The following is a 20,711-nucleotide window of genomic DNA, read 5'->3' as shown; positions in this document are numbered from 1 at the left end:
TCCCAACGGTAGCATGTACAGAGTAAAAAGCAACGGTCCTAGTACTGAGCCTTGCGGTACTCCATATTTAACTTGTGATTGATATGACATCTCATCGTTTACTACTACAAACTGATAACGGTCAGATAAGTATGATTTGAACCATGCCAATGCAATTCCACTAATATCAACATAGTTTTCGAGTCTGTTTAGAAGAATATTGTGATCGATAGTGTCAAATGCAGCACTAAGATCCAGTAACACTAATAGAGAGATACAACCACGATCTGATGATAAGAGCAAATCATTAGTAACTCTAATGAGAGCAGTCTCAGTACTATGGTATGGTCTAAATCCTGACTGGAAATCTTCACAGATACTATTTCTTTCTAAAAAGGAACATAGTTGTGATGAAACTGCCTTTTTTTGAGATCGGCCTGTAATTGACTAATTCTCTAGGATCAAGTTGTGGTTTTTTAATAAGAGGTTTAATAACAGCCAGCTTAAAGGTTTTTGGTAAGTATCCTAGCGATAAAGATGACCTCTGGAAGCATCTCTTTCAATAGCTTAGTCGGTATAGGGTCTAACATACATGTGGATGACGTTGATGAGTAATAAATAGCTAGTAAGATAATATAACGGTAACTAACGTTACAGTATGCAAGTAATTATTCTATCGATATGTAATGCTTAAATAAGGTTTGCTAGTACATTATTTCAGCTACATGACAAGCCAGTGAATTAGTAGGTTTCAATAGTCGCTTTGCACAGTGCATGACATTTTATCTGTATGTTATGCGGCTAGAGTTTTGACACAGAGTCAATGGGCTCCGATGAGGAATTCACACCCAGCGACTTCGAGGAGTCAACGGGCGGGGAGAAGAGGAAGCCGTGGTGTGCGCGGAGCATCAGGCAGGGGATGGACAGGCCTGTTTTGAAATGATCTTAGTTGTGTAGTTCTTAAAAAATGAAACAAATCAAGCAGGGATACTTACTTGTCAAGCAGAAATGTGGCTAACTCTGCATCGGTTTTTAATCCTTTCAGGACACGTAGCTCCGTCCACCTCAGAAAAGCCGCTCTGATATTTACCCTCGTTTTATTTCGGGCTCTATCTAATTCTTTCTTTTTGGCTTTTTTATCATCGTCATCTGTCTTTTTCCGTTTACTCGTCTTTATTTTATGAGCAGGTGCCACTCCAGGAATTGGCAGTTTGTATTGTCTGTCCACAATAAGCAAAGCTGCGGCACACCGGTAATCTTGAATTTGAATGCCTGTACGCGCTGGCGCTGTGCATGAGAGGGGTGTGATCAGCGCACGTGAGCTTGATTGACACTGCTAAGACACTCCTCATGGCTCTGGGAGGAGCCAGAGGAGCTTGATTTTTTTCACAGATTATCTGTCTCATTCTACTGTCAGGACATAATGACAGGTTTAACAAAATACATTTTTACAAAAGTTACCTACTGCAGCTTTAACTGCAATAGAGTGAAAGGTTATCATTTGCACCTGTTTTGTCTTGCTAGTTTACGCATTAAATAGATATAAAAACATTCCAGTGCTAGAAGAGGCAAAATAGGATTTAACGATAACAATATGTATCGCCATAGTCACGTGATCGATATCAATAAAAAATGTGTACGATAAAACGTTTGATATTTTTTATTCTTCGTCGGAAGAAAACAGTTCTCATTCTCATTCTCTGGTAACCTAGCAACGTAGGGAGTGACACGCTAGCAGCCAATCATGTAACAGTATCAATTTTGGTTGCGCCATATCGTTGTCTCATGCTGGTCTAATGGATTCCTCTTCAGTAACCGCAGCGAGCGAGGAAATTGTAAATAAAAGAGGAAAAATGTTTATTGTGCTTTAGACTAGGGTGACCACCTGACTATTGATCTGTTGCAGGACAGTAGATGTGATTTTGCGGGACAGTGCGGGACACATGAGACAGATACATTTACAAATATTACGCTATGTAAATATTGATTTACATTTGTTGGCAAACTTGGCATATGCGCCGATTAATGTTTCAGCCGGTGGGTGCCCACACTATAATGTTGCGCTTATGGCAACTTTGTGATATCTGATCAAGTTTTGTGCAAGGGAATCCACCTGTGAGTGGAGAGATGTCCGCTGTCCATTCAGTTGTCATCAGCGGGAAAACCTCTCTCTATGATTGCGCTGGTTGGTTATTTTCACAGCTAGAATATGACGGCTGCATAAATAGATTTTTAAATGCTCACAGTTTTTTTTATATTTCTTACTGTGGTATTGTAATTTCAGGAATGAAAAAAAATTACAGACATAAATGAAATGCGGGACACTACTTAAGTCTTGCAGGCCAAAGCTCCTAATTTCGGGACTGTCCTGCAAAATGCGGGACAGGTGGTCACCCTATGCTTTAGACTTATGTTTACATTTTAATTATTTTAGTTTTCCATGGTTATTGGCATTTCTGTCTTAATAACTAAGGGGATTATGATCAGAGGAAGGTTAAGTTTAAAATAAAAATGTTTAAATGTAATATATTTTTCTCCTGGTCCTTATTTTAAATGGGTCATAAAAATATAAATAATTATCGATATCGACCGATATGAAACACTGATATAGTGATACAGTTTTCAGCCATATCGCCCAGCCCTAGGCTATCGCATGCCACGCTGTTATTGGTGCGCACAGACGCACATACATACAAGGCTCGTGCGCATACACAGAGAGAGAGGTGTGTTTCAGATAGCTTGCGAACTCCAAATTGATTTCTCTTTCGCATCCTCAATGCACTTGGATGGACACATACATGCATTGTGTCAGTCAAAATACCCCTCTTGGCAAGTATTCTCGTAAATACAATCGGTTATGTCTTAAGTGAACGAGGTGAGAATTCAGATGTGTATCGGATATGTGTGTGCATGGGGTCTTACTCTTAAAGTGACAGCAACCTATACATTCCTGCTGTTGTCTGTCATGTAAATCAAATAACAAAACAGCTTTAACAAAGATTAATCTATATTAAATTTATAATATAGATTATTTTATATATTTTTTATTTTATATCATTTTACATTTAATTGTTACATTTCTGTACACAAAAATTAATACTACAGTTAGACCTTATATTTATTTGTAACTTTATGTTGTATTTATCTACTCTTGTAATTAGTGTACAGTATTCATTCTTTTTACTGTCTGTTCACATGCCTTTAATAATGTATTAGTTAGGCTAGTCGTTTCTGCTGTGGTATCGGAGTAGTTAAAGTGGGCTAATTAATAAATGCAAAGTTAGCCCCCAACTAGAGATCCACCGATTGATCGGCCAGGGATCGGCCGATTTTCCTCATGATCGGCCTGGATCGGTGATCAGCCGATCAGTCTCACTTCTTATAGATTCCAAGCCGATCCGTTTTGTTACCAGCGGCACATGCAATAACGTCAAATGCGCGTTCTCGCTCTTTTCTCTGTCATGGTGAATTGACACACACCCGCGCGGCCGCCTCCTCTCTCTAACTCGCCTCATTCGCTCCGGTTAAATAGCGCTTACTGTTTATACAGTTTAGTCATTTTAGGTTTCGCACTCACACCGAAAGCACACGCACCACTGATCTATATAGAGTACCCCAGGGATGACGTGTTTTTGTAGGCCAACCTGAAAGTTAGCGGAGCACGGGTTCCCTCGATTGAAAGCCTATGCATTTTCCCATAGACTTTTGGAAAATCGCAGAAAATAAGCTCTGTGTTTAACAAAGGGTTATGACACTTACACGTTTTGTCTATCAAGATAATCTTTACAAGTTAACACAACATTTATAGATTTTGAAGCCTAAATAAAGTCGTCAGATATAAAAGGCTAACAGTAGGCTATAAATGGACTACAGTACACCATGGTCGCGGATCAACATCACCACCACCAAGCTTCCTCAAACTTTATTTAGAAAACAACTTTATTTATAAACATGCTCACTGATTATGATCTGTGCTGTTATGAATACTTATCCACTTTTTTATGAGAAATGCTGTCCAAATGTCCCGTTTTTAATGATGACGTCTGAAGTCCCCGCCAAAGGAAGTAGTCCCTTTTAGCAATTTGTTAGCAACCTCCGATTTTAAGACACAGTAAAAGTTTAAAAAATCGCAAGTGGGTTATAACTGGTGTGTTTTATGTCATAGATCAAAACGTGAAAGTATTTAGATGCTTTGTTAACCACAGACCTTATTTCAGGCGATTTAGCAAAAACCCATTCAAAAAACCCATAGACTTTACGGCGTTGGAACCAGAAGTCCTAAAAAGCTAACTCGCTTCTGGGTTTTGCCTACAAAAATGCGGCAACCCTGAGGCACTCTATTAGTGAAGCGAACAAGCCACACTCAGTCTCAAACAGAGATAGAAGTCAAACAGACTCACAAGTACCAAAACGTGTAGCATAATGCGCTTAAACTGTCAAATACATACAAAAGTATGTCAAAACCAGCAGCACAGGCAATCTTGGCGAGTATACAGATAAACACAGTCAGTTTTGAATCGTTAAATAGCTAAGAAAGTGAACCCATGTTGTGTGTAACAGTATTGGGTCCATTGAATACCGTTCATAAACTCTTAAAGGGACAGCAGTCCAATATTCCTGCTGTTGTCTGTCATGTTAATCAAAGAACAAAAGACAAAGAAAATCAATTTCAGCTCTTGACTGAATACGTTTTATAACTTTAATGGTAAGAATTGATCTGTATTAATATTTACAATAAAGACTACAGAAATTAATGTAACCAATGTAAAATAACACTGAATGTGTCATTTTACATTTGATTACTTTAATTTCTGTAGTATTTTCTTACCTGAATAGAAACCCAGTTAACCCAAAAAAACTTAGTTTCATAGCTCTCTTTATTCTGTTGCATTTATTTGAGCTGTTTATATTTTATTACTGACTTTACTTGTTTTTTTTTGTTTTTTGTTTTTTTTTAATGAAAATAAAACTTTGCATTGAAGAAAAGTAGATTTTTGTTTGTATATGTTGTCAATTATAGTTCTTAGAAAGAAAATCAGAATCGGCAACAAACATCTGTATCGGCCAATCTCACTAACAAAAAATCGGAAATCGGAATCGGCCAAGAAAATTGCAGTCGGTGCATCTCTACCCCCAACCCCCAATTTTTGGTTGGTTTTTTTGTGCTGATCCGAAAAATGATCCAGTCCGTGACTTAACCATGATATGATCTGAACCGTGAGTTTTGTGATCCGTTGAACCACTAAGGGTGAGTAATTAATGACAGAATTTTCATTTTTGGGTGAACTAACCCTTTAAGATGCATCTTAAAGCATCTCTAAAGGTGATGATACACAGTGCGACTCAGTGTTGTTTCAAATTGCCCATTACAGACCTAAATCTCTGATTGACATTATTTTGTTTTATGATAGCAGGGAGAAATCAGTGTTAAAACCAATGATTTCGCTGAAGCTTCAGAGCAGGTTCATGCTGTTTTCCTACCAGCAGGGGACAGTATATGCCCGTGTTTAGCTTCCATTAACAATTGCCCTATTTATCTGAGAGGTGACTGATGAATGGAGCCTCATTTGCATCTCCATTGCAGTTTGCTAATGAAAAGGCGGTGTGCCTTAGGCTTAGAGAAATAATGTATTTGTTGTGAAATTACAAAACAAAAACAAACAAGACAAGCCAATCAGGACAGATAAACAAACGCTTAGTCACCAAAGTGCTGTTGAAAAAAAACATTGTTCTGCTCTTTTGCACACCCATATGATCTACAACACTGTTTTAGCATTTTATAAAGTGATTTTAGACTATGAAATGCTTCCTCTAAATGCACACCTAACATAAAGATAATGGTTTATTGGCATCTTTGTCTGTGGCTGGGTGGAACCTTAATGTGATATTATGATAGATGGTCTATGATACAATTAATCATATTAATTATGTTTCCCCTTCTGTAATTATGCATCTCAATTATTTTGATGTTTGTGTATATCGTTCTGATGATAAATCGATTTCCAACTGTTTCTTACATTAATACATTCAGCAAATTTATCTTGTGCTCCATATCCATGCTGGAATCACACATACTGGGTTTTCTAATTAAATGGCATTTACTTTAAAATCTGAAGGTGAATTAAATTTTCTTTTAAATCTTAAAGTCAATTAAATTGACTCCAGTATAATTAAGTTCACCCCCCCCCCCCTTTTTTTTTTTTTCTTTTCTTTTTTTTTTTCTCTTAACTCATTCTAGTACATTACGTCTTTATATGCCATAACTCAGTGGTCTACTGAATAATAATTAGTGGTGCTTTCAAAGGCAAGCATTATTTTTACAACTACTTATGCTTAGGGTTAGGCCTTTGGAATATATCCCAAAGCTTTTATTGCTGCCAGTCAACATACAGTATAAGCAGTTAAGCATGTATAGTGGTGCTTACACTCTTTGGGCTCTTGACATGAATGATTTATTTATTTATTTATTTATTTATTTTTTCCATTATTTTTCTAAGCAATCAGACTTGTGATTTTTGCTTGGACGACAATAGAATGAATCCTATATATATAGAAAATCCTATATACTTAAACTGAAGGAGGGAAAGTGAGCTATATCTAGAGAACAGAATATTGTAGAGCTCTAGGGTGAAGTCTTTTGACAACACACAGAAAATGTTAATTTGTATTCTGTTGAAAGCTTTATTATATTACACACTTGCATAGAGTAAAAAATATGCCCAATAATAAACTCAACTTGCCATTTATTTCTGACAAATTAGATGAGTATTGCATTATAGTTAAACCGCATTGTACTACCAGAAAAGAACTAGTGCTCAATTTCCTCTCAGTCGAATAAAGCCGTTCATCCATCCATCCGTTCATCCGTCCGTCCATCCATCCATCCATCCATCCATCCATCCATCCATCCATCCATCCATCCATCCATCCATCCATCCATCCATCCATCCATCCATCCATCCATCCATCCATCCATCCATCCATCCATCCATCCATCCATCCGTCCATTGGTGGAGTTGAGGGGAGGTTAGCAGAAAGGCTGCTAATCTTCCTCTTTTCTTTTTTTTTTCTTTCTTTCTGTCGTCCTCTAAGGCTTTGAGAAAACATGACACCCAAACCCTGGAGGCTGATGAGACCTTCAGAAATAGACTGCAGAGATCAGAGAATGAGAGAAGCAAGGTGTGTTTGTCTTTGATATTGAATCAGTGTACATAAATGGCATAAATATATTATTAATCTTATGCAAGCTGTTTAGCTGTTTATTATTTTTAATGTATTTATTTTTTACATTTATTTGTAGTATATGTAGTATATTTGTATGTATATGTAGCATATTTGATCCTGTAACAATGCTAGACTGTAGTAATACACTGTTGATGTAATGCATGAGTTTAAGCTGATTAGGGAAGCTAAGTATGTTTAGTAATTTTAATAAAAAGAATTTTTGGAGAAAAAAATCATAGAAATTATTTGGAAATCATTCTAGTTCTAAATGTACAAAATAATAATAATAATAATTAAACCTTTTTATTTACCTTTTCATAATATTAAGGAATATGTAATTGTTTTTGCCAGAATTTCTTGCAGACTTGTTCTCCATATTTTTGATAAATATTGAGCTTCAAAGTTTTTGCCTTCCATATAGCAAAAATTATATGGGGAACACATTTCTTTTATACATGAAAATGACAGAGATTCATATGTATTCTAACTGTACAATATCAAAAATCCTCTCACATTTGTAAATGGGGATTTTTGAAACGGATCAAATGCAAGATAGAACCTTCTAATTCTAAAAAACACTTTTCGCTTGGAATTATAAGGTTCTATCTTGCAAAACATTAACTGAAGCAATTATTTTCAAGAAACACAAGCCATTTACTTATTTGTTTTAAAACATAAAATTAGTGTTGTAACAATGTGTTGACATAAGGATGGGTATCGTTAAGGTTTTCACGGTATTACTACTCTTACCGATACTATTACAAATTAAGAGCTGAATTAACATTGCTTTATTTTCTGAAATGTAAAATAAATATAATTTAATGAAATTAATATGAAATAGCAATTTGTAAATGCACCAATTGTGCAGGCATTTTTAGTGTTTTATATACATAAGATACAGTAAGAACATGAAAAAAGAAAAAAAAATAAACCCTGACAAATGCAATAAAACAAAGATGAAGTGAAATAAACAGTGCTCAGTGAAGGTCTAACATTACTGTTCAACATAACACTGCATGGTTTTCACAGTATAAATTAACAGATTAATGCTTGTTAAAGCTAACGATATTCAGATTAAGAGTTGTGAATGATTTTCTCTTTGCATTTTGTTGTTTGATTAACATGGATGGCATAATCGTCAGAAGGTGACTGCTGTTACTTTAAGACAGTAGATTTTAAAACACATCGGATTTTTTCCCAGCTGTTCATGTCCACTTACGATATAAACTGCATTTAAGTAGCTAAACACTCTCCGAGTCAGTCATTTTAACATATTTTTGTGTGTATTTGATTGGACATGCACCAGAAGCTTAAAGTGTAACTTGTTTGTCTATTTGCGATCCATTTTGGAGGCTCCAAATTGAAGTGCACACATACAATTCAGCCTGAGGAACACCGTCTCTTGTGCGGATTATTGTGCTTTCAGTGTTTTAAAACGTTGATAATAATGATCAAACATGTCCCGCAATTTAGCAGCAGTAAAGACTGCATTTTACAACAATCACCGATTGTGCTGATTCTGAAGTTAAGTTTGGGTTTAGGGAGGAACGAGTGCGCACAGCTGTGAAGAGAAGGAAGGTGTGCTAGACGAAACACAGCTAGTTTTTAATAGTTTTGCCTCAAATATCTTCTTTCTGATGATCCTTGGAAGACTAAATCGAAATCAAAAATAAAATGAGCTTAATATCACAGGCCTAAAGTGTAAGTGTGAATGTTTAGGTCTCTCCTCGATCCTCACAATTAAACAGGACTTTCCTGTTGTGCGCGCGCTGTAGCTCCTCTGCGTGAGCGCGATCTCTCTTCTAGATTGCGAATAGCAAAAATGCATCACAAACAAATGTCCTAATATTATTGCATACAGAAACAGCTGGCAACTCTGGGGAGAAAGAATTTGCAAGATAATGTCTATATAGCAATAATAAATGTACATGTATTTTCTTCATAATTTCTCCAGTACTGATAGCAGAACCGTTAATGTCAGAGCTTATCGATATACCGGTTTCATAATTTAGCCCCAGGGCCAAATTAGTATTGGGTTTTGGTACCCATCCCTAGTTGACATGCATGAGAAAGTTCAATTTAATGCTTTCTATGACATTTATTTCATATTTTTTATTTTTTTTTGTCTTTTCAATTAGAGCATAAAAGACAGTGCAAAATATTTTGTTCAGTGCAGATGTTAAATTTAAGTTTAACCATTTAAGTTTAGTTTCCACAGAAAGTGGGAGGTAAAATGGCTTTCTCTCTAGACATCGGTATGGCTGAAAAAAACATGCTAATGTTTATTGTTGTTTATTAAGACCCAATCAATTAAATTGTTCACTATTTGGGGTGTGACGAGACCGGTATCTCACGAGACGAGACTCGAGATTGAGTTCACGAGATGAGACAAGATTTTTACGCACTATTTTTAAGAAGTCCTCAATGGCGAAATACATGACTAGAAAAAAATATTCTGCATGTGTATTTGAAATGTTTCAACTAATCATCTTGTAATGAATGTCATTTCAGTTCTACTTTCTATGCAGTAAAAGACAACAATACTCAAGTACTGTAAAAGGTTTTGCCACTAACTCAACTGACTGGCTTCTCTCCTGTATGATTTCAGTCTCTTCAGACCTTACTGTACATGATTTATGAGCTTCTACAACCTTTGACCTCCTAACTGAACTTCTTTCCACAAACTGATCATAGAAATAAAAACAGTATAAATAAAAATGGTAACACTTTACAATAAGGTCTCATTTATCAACATTAATGTATTAACCAATATCAACTAACAATGAGCAATATCTTTGCTACAGTATTTATTAATCTTTGTTTATGTTTAATAAAAATAGTAATTCATTGTTAGTTCATGATAGTTCACAGTGCATTAACTAATGTTAACAAATGAAACCTTATTGTTTGTGCTTAATACGATTTAAGAGAAAACTCTTACTCATTTTTATGGTAACACTTTACAATAAGTACAACCATAATCACACTCTCTCAATATTCAAAGTGCAAATAATACCAAATTTTTCTTTGATACAGAGCTAAGAGATGGTTACAACTACCCTGCCCAGCCTAAGATAGCTTTCATATCGAGAGATATTTGCATTCATCAGGGAGCCGCTTTCAAAATGCGGGGTATTGAAACCGCGTTTGAATGCGCGCTTGCGTTTACTTTCACTTTGAGTGATCGCGCGTACTCTGTGAAAATGGAGCAGTTGCGACCATTATCCAAATGAATGAAATGTATTTTATTTAAATAAAAAACAAAACGACAGTGGAGGCGTAAAGTAAATTTAGCGGTGGCATATTCTTTCCTAATCATCCTAACCACTCTGTCATGGCAATATCATGAGACTACTTTTCGCCTCGACGAGAAATCTCGTCACATTTTAGTCTCGCACACCCCTACTATTTGGCATTTAAGGCTTTATTGTAAAATTTAAGACATTTTAAGAAAAAAAAAAAAAACTGCAAGAAAATAGACAATGCTTCAGCAAAGGTGTTTCACAAAGTTTAATAAACATTGAAAAATGTTTCACTGAATAGATATGCAGAACCGATATTTATTTACTGTTATACTTCTGTTTTTTACACGATTACAACACCACTGAACTGAACAAACTATTTTATTTATAACTTCCTCCTTTCATAGAAAACAAAACAAATCTTATTTTAACACCAATATATTGAGGGGTCTGAAAGTGCAAAAAAAAAAAAGAAAAAGAAAAGTGCACTGTTACTAAACAGTTTTTGTTGAAAATTAGTAGTCTTTCATGTTAATTTTAATCTTAATATTACAAAAATAATTTTATTTATAAAAAGCATCAGCAGCAACACTAATGTTAACAATAAGCAAAATAAATGTAGAAACACCTAATGTCTAATTTGTGCAGTAATGGCTGTTATGTTAAATAAAGTTTACTAATTACAGCAAAGCAGGTAAGTATACTTTACCTGTGCATACCGTTGTCTTCTCTCCCCTCAGATATGTTGTAATGGCAATTCTGCGCGCAATTCTCAAAACACCCACAAGATGGCGGAGTTTATCGGTAAATCCAATATTACAAAACCGATATCCAATTATGGTAAAATGCTTAAATATTGGGGAAAATATCTGTAAATCGATATATAGGTCGATCTCTAGTTATAATCAGCTACTGATAATGTGAGCTGCAAAAGTATTTTTATACAGTTCTATCTTAATTTCTACACTTTCGTGCAGCATAGTTTGACAATAAACCCGCATGATCTTGGTGTTGCACTTCTTGGTGTGCTTTATAAGCTCAAACTCAGAACAACTAGAAAGTGATTACTGTGAACTGGGGTCCATTCTTTGTACCTCGCTTAATACATCTGAGATGATTTGACAAATGCAGGATCTTCTAATCGTGATAACTGAACTCTGGCTAATTTGGTTCTTCAAACGAACTTATGAATTGGATTAAAATATTTGGATTAAATTGTCTGCGATTACTGCGTGTTCATGTGTTCCTTGAAAAGGGGAGATGTATTGATAATCAAAACCACGATCAGCAATGTAGTGATTGGCTGGCTTCAAGACAGCTATGTAGTGACATCATGTAATTAATAAAGACACCTGGCGAAAAACTTGACGAATTTCTGGACCTTTTATAAGAAAACAGCCAAAGCAACCAAAACGACATAAAAGTTATAATAGATATATGAAATGTGCACTTTATTAGGGCCCGAGCACCGATGGTGTGAGGACCCTATTGGAATTGCTCCGTTTATTATTATTATTATTATTATTATTATTATTATTATTATTCTTAGGGCCCAAGCGAATTAAGCGCGCAGGGCCCTCTTGTTCTTCTAAGGATTATTAGGGCCCAAGCGAAAATTCGCGCAGGGCCCTCTTGTTCTTCTAAGGATTATTATTATTTAGGGCCCAAGCGAAAATTCGCGCAGGGCCCTCTTGTTCTTCTAAGGATTATTAGGGCCCAAGCGAAAATTCGCGCAGGGCCCTCTTGTTCTTCTAAGGATTATTATTAGGGCCCAAGCGAAAATTCGCGCAGGGCCCTCTTGTTCTTCTAAGGATTATTAGGGCCCAAGCGAAAATTCGCGCAGGGCCCTCTTGTTCTTCTAAGGATTATTAGGGCCCAAGCGAAAATTCGCGCAGGGCCCTCTTGTTCTTCTAAGGATTATTTTTTTTTTTTTTTTTTTTTCCGTCTTCCGGGGCTTTTTGGGGGCCTTAACATGCTCAAAAACTCTTGAAAATTGGCACACACATTGGAATCCGCGGCCATTAGGACGCCGGAGAGGCTGGTACCCGGGCGTGGCAGGGGGGCTCGACAGCGCCCCCTTGAAAAAAGTCTGAAAATTTGGTCCATATATTAAACATGCTTGCACGTATTAGTATGAAACTCGGTACACATATAGACCTCATCGGGCCGAACAACTTTCGCGCTCTAAGTTAATCGCCACGCCAACAGGAAGTCAGCTATTAAGGGTTGTTTGAAAAACGCATGCTCTGGAATTTGATATACTCCTCCTAGACGATTAATCCGATCGCCACCAAACTCGGTCAGCATGAAGTCAAGACACTGATGATTAAAAATTGCCAGGGGATTTTTGATATCTCGAACGGTTTGGCCGTGGCGAGGCAACGAATTTATGGCGAGAAAAAGGAAACAGGAAATGTGTTATAACGTCTTAATACATATATTGATCTTTATGAAACTTCACGAGTGTGTTCGTTATAGGAGTCTGATCACATGGATGTGACTATTGTGAGTCAAAGTTATAGCGCCACCAACTGGCAGCAGGAAGTGTATCACTTTTTGAAATGTTTTGAGATCACCCTCTTATTTTTACCTGATTTGCTTCAAACTTCATCAGTGTAATGTCAATACACAGCAGATGTAGACCTATGACAGGATTTTTGATATTTGAAATATTGTTGCCATGGCAACAGGTCAAACTGTAATAATATTCTTGAGTGTTTTTGAGGCTCTTAACATGCTTCAAATTGCATGAAACTCGACACACACATCAATATTGTCAACCAGTAGACATGGACAAAGCCATAGAAATGGGCGTGGTGGAGGGGCTCAGTAGCGCCACCTTTTGACAAAAGTGGGGGTTAGTTTTTCCTACAGTCACCAAACTCGGTACACATATTATTCTCATCAAGCCGGACAATTTTCTAATTTACATTCATTAGCTCCGATCAACAGGAAGTCAGCTATTTTGGTTTGAATGTTAATTTTTTGAAAAAACAGGCTATGAATTTTATACTACTACTCCTACAGGGTTTATCCAATTTACACCAAGCTTTTTTTAACTTGTTGCGAACACATTGAAGTTGTTTAATTGCAAACGGATTTTGGATATCTCAAACGGTTTGGCCGTGGCGAGGCAACGAATTTATGGCGAGAAAAGGGAAACAGGAAATGTGTTATAACTTCTGCATACATTGATTGATGTTTATGAAACTTCAGGAGTGTGTTGGTTGTAGTAGTCTGATCACATGGATGTAACTATTGTGAGTCAAAGTTATAGCGCCACCAAATGGCAGCAAGAAGTGTATCACTTTTAAAATGCTTTGAGATCACCCTCTTATTTTTACCTGATTTGCTTCAAACTTCATCAGTGTAATGTCAATACACAGCAGATGTAGACCTATGACAGGATTTTTGATATTTGAAATATTGTTGCCATGGCAACAGGTCAAACTGTAATAATATTCTTGAGTGGTTTTGAGGCTCTTAACATGCTTCAAATTGCATGAAACTCGACACACACATCAATATTGTCAACCAGTAGACATGGACAAAGCCATAGAAATGGGCGTGGTGGAGGGGCTCAGTAGCGCCACCTTTTGACAAAAGTGGGGGTTAGTTTTTCCTACAGTCACCAAACTCGGTACACATATTATTCTCATCAAGCCGGACAATTTTCTAATTTACATTCATTAGCTCCGACCAACAGGAAGTCAGCTATTTTGGTTTGAATGTTAATTTTTTGAAAAAACAGGCTATGAATTTTATACTACTACTCCTACAGGGTTTATCCAATTTACACCAAGCTTTTTTTAACTTGTTGCTAACACATTGAAGTTGTTTAATTGCAAACAGATTTTGGATATCTCAAACGGTTTGGCCGTGGCGAGGCAACAAATTTATGGCAAGAAAAGGGAAACAAAGTGTTATAACTTCTGCATACATTAATTGATTTTGATGAAACTTTGGCTTAGTCTTCGTTGTACAAGGCTGATCACATGGATTTGACTATTGTGATTCAAAGTCATAGCGCCACCAACTGGAAGCAGAAAATGTGTCACTTTCAGCATACATTGAGATCACCCTCTTATTTTTACCTGATTTGCTTCAAAATTCATCAGAATAATGTTAAAACTTGGCACATGTAATCCTTTGAAAATGGGCAGGGAGGAGGGGCTCTATAACGGCACCTTGTAGTGCAGTAAATGTGGAGTGAATTTGACATAGTCCTTTGATGTTTAACCGTTTTAAGTGCCTATTGCCCGCTGTGCACAGTTGCCCTGAAGCCACCGGGGTGGCGGTGCCACCGGGCTTGGGCCCGCCATCGCTGCTCGCAGCTATATTTTATTTATTTTTTTTTTTTTTTTTTTTTTTTTCCGTCTTCCGGGGCTTTTTGGGGGCCTTAACATGCTCAAAAACTCTTGAAAATTGGCACACACATTGGAATCCGCGGCCATTAGGACGCCCCAGAGGTTGGTACCCGGGCGTGGCAGGGGGGCTCGACAGCGCCCCCTTGAAAAAAGTCTGAAAATTTGGTCCATATATTAAACACGCTTGCACGTATTAGTATGAAACTCAGTACACATATAGACCTCATCGGGCCGAACAACTTTCGTGCTCTAAGTTAAACACCACGCCAACAGGAAGTCAGCTATTAAGGGTTGTTTGAAAAACGCATGCTCTGGAATTTGATATACTCCTCCTAGACGATTAATCCGATCGCCACCAAACTCGGTCAGCATGAAGTCAAGACACTGATGATTAAAAATTGCCAGGGGATTTTTGATATCTCGAACGGTTTGGCCGTGGCGAGGCAACGAATTTATGGCGAGAAAAAGGAAACAGGAAATGTGTTATAACGTCTTAATACATATATTGATCTTTATGAAACTTCACGAGTGTGTTCGTTATAGGAGTCTGATCACATGGATGTGACTATTGTGAGTCAAAGTTATAGCGCCACCAACTGGCAGCAGGAAGTGTATCACTTTTTGAAATGTTTTGAGATCACCCTCTTATTTTTACCTGATTTGCTTCAAACTTCATCAGTGTAATGTCAATACACAGCAGATATAGACCTATGACAGGATTTTTGATATTTGAAATATTGTTGCCATGGCAACAGGTCAAACTGTAATAATATTCTTGAGTGGTTTTGAGGCTCTTAACATGCTTCAAATTGCATGAAACTCGACACACACATCAATATTGTCATCCAGTAGACATGGACAAAGCCATAGAAATGGGCGTGGTGGAGGGGCTCAGTAGCGCCACCTTTTGACAAAAGTGGGGGTTAGTTTTTCCTACAGTCACCAAACTCGGTACACATATTGTTCTCATCAAGCCGGACAATTTTCTTATTTACATTCATTAGCTCCGACCAACAGGAAGTCAGCTATTTTGGTTTGAATGTTAATTTTTTGAAAAAACAGGCTATGAATTTTATACTACTACTCCTACAGGGTTTATCCAATTTACACCAAGCTTTTTTTAACTTGTTGCGAACACATTGAAGTTGTTTAATTGCAAACGGATTTTGGATATCTCAAACGGTTTGGCCGTGGCGAGGCAACGAATTTATGGCGAGAAAAGGGAAACAGGAAATGTGTTATAACTTCTGCATACATTGATTGATGTTTATGAAACTTCAGGAGTGTGTTGGTTGTAGTAGTCTGATCACATGGATGTAACTATTGTGAGTCAAAGTTATAGCGCCACCAAATGGCAGCAAGAAGTGTATCACTTTTAAAATGCTTTGAGATCACCCTCTTATTTTTACCTGATTTGCTTCAAACTTCATCAGTGTAATGTCAATACACAGCAGATGTAGACCTATGACAGGATTTTTGATATTTGAAATATCGTTGCCATGGCGACAGGTCAAACTGTAATAATATTCTTGAGTGTTTTTGAGGCTCTTAACATGCTTCAATTTGCATGAAACTCGACACACACATCAATATTGTCAATCAGTAGACATGGACAAAGCCATAGAAATGGGCGTGGTGGAGGGGCTCAGTAGCGCCACCTTTTGACAAAAGTGGGGGGGTTAGTTTTTCCTACAGTCACCAAACTCGGTACATATATTGATCTCATCAAGCCGGACAATTTTCTAATTTACATTCATTAGCTCCGACCAACAGGAAGTCGGCTATTTTTGTTTGAATGTTAATTTTTTTAAAAAACAGGCTATGAATTTTATACTACTACTCCTACAGGGTTTATCCAATTTACACCAAGCTTTTTTTAACTTGTTGCTAACACATTGAAGTTGTTTAATTGGAAACGGATTTTGGATATCTCAAACGGTTTGGCCGTGGCGAGGCAACAAATTTATGGCAAGAAAAGGGAAACAAAGTGTTATAACTTCTGCATACATTAATTGATTTTGATGAAACTTTGGCTTAGTCTTCGTTGTACAAGGCTGATCACATGGATTTGACTATTGTGATTCAAAGTCATAGCGCCACCAACTGGAAGCAGAAAATGTGTCACTTTCAACATACATTGAGATCACCCTCTTATTTTTACCTGATTTGCTTCAAAATTCATCAGAATAATGTAAAAACTTGGCACATGTAATCCTTTGAAAATGGGCAGGGTGGAGGGGCTCTATAGCGGCACCTTGTAGTGCAGTAAATGTGGAGTGAATTTGACATAGTCCTTTGATGTTTAACCGTTTTAAGTGCCTATTGCCCGCTGTGCACAGTTGCCCTGAAGCCACCGGGGTGGCGGTGCCACCGGGCTTGGGCCCGCCATCGCTGCTCGCAGCTATATTTATTTATTTTTCTTTTTTTTTTTTTTTTCTTTTTTTTTTTCCGTCTTCCGGGGCTTTTTGGGGGCCTTAACATGCTCAAAAACTCTTGAAAATTGGCACACACATTGGAATCCGCGGCCATTAGGACGCCGGAGAGGCTGGTACCCGGGCGTGGCAGGGGGGCTCGACAGCGCCCCCTTGAAAAAAGTCTGAAAATTTGGTCCATATATTAAACATGCTTGCACGTATTAGTATGAAACTCGGTACACATATAGACCTCATCGGGCCGAACAACTTTCGCGCTCTAAGTTAATCGCCACGCCAACAGGAAGTCAGCTATTAAGGGTTGTTTGAAAAACGCATGCTCTGGAATTTGATATACTCCTCCTAGACGATTAATCCGATCGCCACCAAACTCGGTCAGCATGAAGTCAAGACACTGATGATTAAAAATTGCCAGGGGATTTTTGATATCTCGAACGGTTTGGCCGTGGCGAGGCAACGAATTTATGGCGAGAAAAAGGAAACAGGAAATGTGTTATAACGTCTTAATACATATATTGATCTTTATGAAACTTCACGAGTGTGTTGGTTGTAGTAGTCTGATCACATGGATGTAACTATTGTGAGTCAAAGTTATAGCGCCACCAAATGGCAGCAAGAAGTGTATCACTTTTAAAATGTTTTGAGATCACCCTCTTATTTTTACCTGATTTGCTTCAAACTTCATCAGTGTAATGTCAATACACAGCAGATGTAGACCTATGACAGGATTTTTGATATTTGAAATATTGTTGCCATGGCAACAGGTCAAACTGTAATAATATTCTTGAGTGTTTTTGAGGCTCTTAACATGCTTCAAATTGCATGAAACTCGACACACACATCAATATTGTCAACCAGTAGACATGGACAAAGCCATAGAAATGGGCGTGGTGGAGGGGCTCAGTAGCGCCACCTTTTGACAAAAGTGGGGGTTAGTTTTTCCTACAGTCACCAAACTCGGTACACATATTATTCTCATCAAGCCGGACAATTTTCTAATTTACATTCATTAGCTCCGACCAACAGGAAGTCAGCTATTTTGGTTTGAATGTTAATTTTTTGAAAAAACAGGCTATGAATTTTATACTACTACTCCTACAGGGTTTATCCAATTTACACCAAGCTTTTTTTAACTTGTTGCGAACACATTGAAGTTGTTTAATTGCAAACGGATTTTGGATATCTCAAACGGTTTGGCCGTGGCGAGGCAACGAATTTATGGCGAGAAAAGGGAAACAGGAAATGTGTTATAACTTCTGCATACATTGATTGATGTTTATGAAACTTCAGGAGTGTGTTGGTTGAAGTAGTCTGATCACATGGATGTAACTATTGTGAGTCAAAGTTATAGCGCCACCAAATGGCAGCAAGAAGTGTATCACTTTTAAAATGCTTTGAGATCACCCTCTTATTTTTACCTGATTTGCTTCAAACTTCATCAGTGTAATGTCAATACACAGCAGATGTAGACCTATGACAGGATTTTTGATATTTGAAATATTGTTGCCATGGCAACAGGTCAAACTGTAATAATATTCTTGAGTGTTTTTGAGGCTCTTAACATGCTTCAAATTGCATGAAACTCGACACACACATCAATATTGTCAACCAGTAGACATGGACAAAGCCATAGAAATGGGCGTGGTGGAGGGGCTCAGTAGCGCCACCTTTTGACAAAAGTGGGGGTTAGTTTTTCCTACAGTCACCAAACTCGGTACACATATTATTCTCATCAAGCCGGACAATTTTCTAATTTACATTCATTAGCTCCGACCAACAGGAAGTCAGCTATTTTGGTTTGAATGTTAATTTTTTGAAAAAACAGGCTATGAATTTTATACTACTACTCCTACAGGGTTTATCCAATTTACACCAAGCTTTTTTTAACTTGTTGCTAACACATTGAAGTTGTTTAATTGCAAACGGATTTTGGATATCTCAAACGGTTTGGCCGTGGCGAGGCAACGAATTTATGGCGAGAAAAGGGAAACAGGAAATGTGTTATAACTTCTGCATACATTGATTGATGTTTATGAAACTTCAGGAGTGTGTTGGTTGTAGTAGTCTGATCACATGGATGTAACTATTGTGAGTCAAAGTTATAGCGCCACCAAATGGCAGCAAGAAGTGTATCACTTTTAAAATGCTTTGAGATCACCCTCTTATTTTTACCTGATTTGCTTCAAACTTCATCAGTGTAATGTCAATACACAGCAGATGTAGACCTATGACAGGATTTTTGATATTTGAAATATCGTTGCCATGGCGACAGGTCAAACTGTAATAATATTCTTGAGTGTTTTTGAGGCTCTTAACATGCTTCAATTTGCATGAATCTCGACACACACATCAATATTGTCAACCAGTAGACATGGACAAAGCCATAGAAATGGGCGTGGTGGAGGGGCTCAGTAGCGCCACCTTTTGACAAAAGTGGGGGGGTTAGTTTTTCCTACAGTCACCAAACTCGGTACATATATTGATCTCATCAAGCCGGACAATTTTCTAATTTACATTCATTAGCTCCGACCAACAGGAAGTCGGCTATTTTTGTTTGAATGTTAATTTTTTGAAAAAACAGGCTATGAATTTTATACTACTACTCCTACAGGGTTTATCCAATTTACACCAAGCTTTTTTTAACTTGTTGCTAACACATTGAAGTTGTTTAATTGCAAACGGATTTTGGATATCTCAAACGGTTTGGCCGTGGCGAGGCAACGAATTTATGGCAAGAAAAGGGAAACAAAGTGTTATAACTTCTGCATACATTAATTGATTTTGATGAAACTTTGGCTTAGTCTTCGTTGTACAAGGCTGATCACATGGATTTGACTATTGTGATTCAAAGTCATAGCGCCACCAACTGGAAGCAGAAAATGTGTCACTTTCAGCATACATTGAGATCACCCTCTTATTTTTACCTGATTTGCTTCAAAATTCATCAGAATAATGTTAAAACTTGGCACATGTAATCCTTTGAAAATGGGCAGGGAGGAGGGGCTCTATAGCGGCACCTTGTAGTGCAGTAAATGTGGAGTGAATTTGACATAGTCCTTTGATGTTTAACCGTTTTAAGTGCCTATTGCCCGCTGTGCACAGTTGCCCTGAAGCCACCGGGGTGGCGGTGCCACCGGGCTTGGGCCCGCCATCGCTGCTCGCAGCTATATTTATTAGGGCCCAAGCGAAAATTCGCGCAGGGCCCTCTTGTTCTTCTAAGGATTATTAGGGCCCAAGCGAAAATTCGCGCAGGGCCCTCTTGTTCTTCTAAGGATTATTATTATTTTTTTTTTTTATTTTTTTTTATTTTTTTTTATTATTTTTTTTTTTCCGTCTTCCGGGGCTTTTTGGGGGTCTTAACATGCTCAAAAACTCTTGAAAATTGGCACACACATTGGAATCCGCGGCCATTAGGACGCCGGAGAGGCTGGTACCCGGGCGTGGCAGGGGGGCTCGACAGCGCCCCC

The 20,711-nt window shown here is 37.6% G+C and overlaps 1 protein-coding gene across 11 annotated transcripts in view; it reads left to right on the top strand.

Moving 5' to 3' along the window:
* LOC137019322 (centrosomal protein of 128 kDa-like) overlaps positions 1-20,711 on the top strand; it is a 210,961-nt gene that overhangs the window by 58,083 nt on the left and 132,167 nt on the right. For 10 of the 11 annotated variants that reach the window (XR_010894990.1, XR_010894991.1, XR_010894992.1 and 7 more), the window contains exon 9: positions 7,072-7,158. The exons of the other annotated variant lie outside the window; for it this stretch is intronic. Coding sequence is in view for 7 of the 10 variants with exons in the window: in XM_067384651.1 (XP_067240752.1) it covers positions 7,072-7,158 (87 nt within the window). In the remaining 3 variants the exon portion in view is untranslated. The remainder of the gene's footprint in view (positions 1-7,071; positions 7,159-20,711) is intronic. 11 annotated transcript variants of the gene reach the window in all.

This window comes from Chanodichthys erythropterus, chromosome 4 (assembly GCF_024489055.1).
Source record: "Chanodichthys erythropterus isolate Z2021 chromosome 4, ASM2448905v1, whole genome shotgun sequence".
NCBI classification, from domain to species: domain Eukaryota; kingdom Metazoa; phylum Chordata; class Actinopteri; order Cypriniformes; family Xenocyprididae; genus Chanodichthys; species Chanodichthys erythropterus.
The sequence above is the reverse complement of the archived record's forward strand: the minus strand, read 5'-3'. Positions and strand labels throughout refer to the sequence as shown.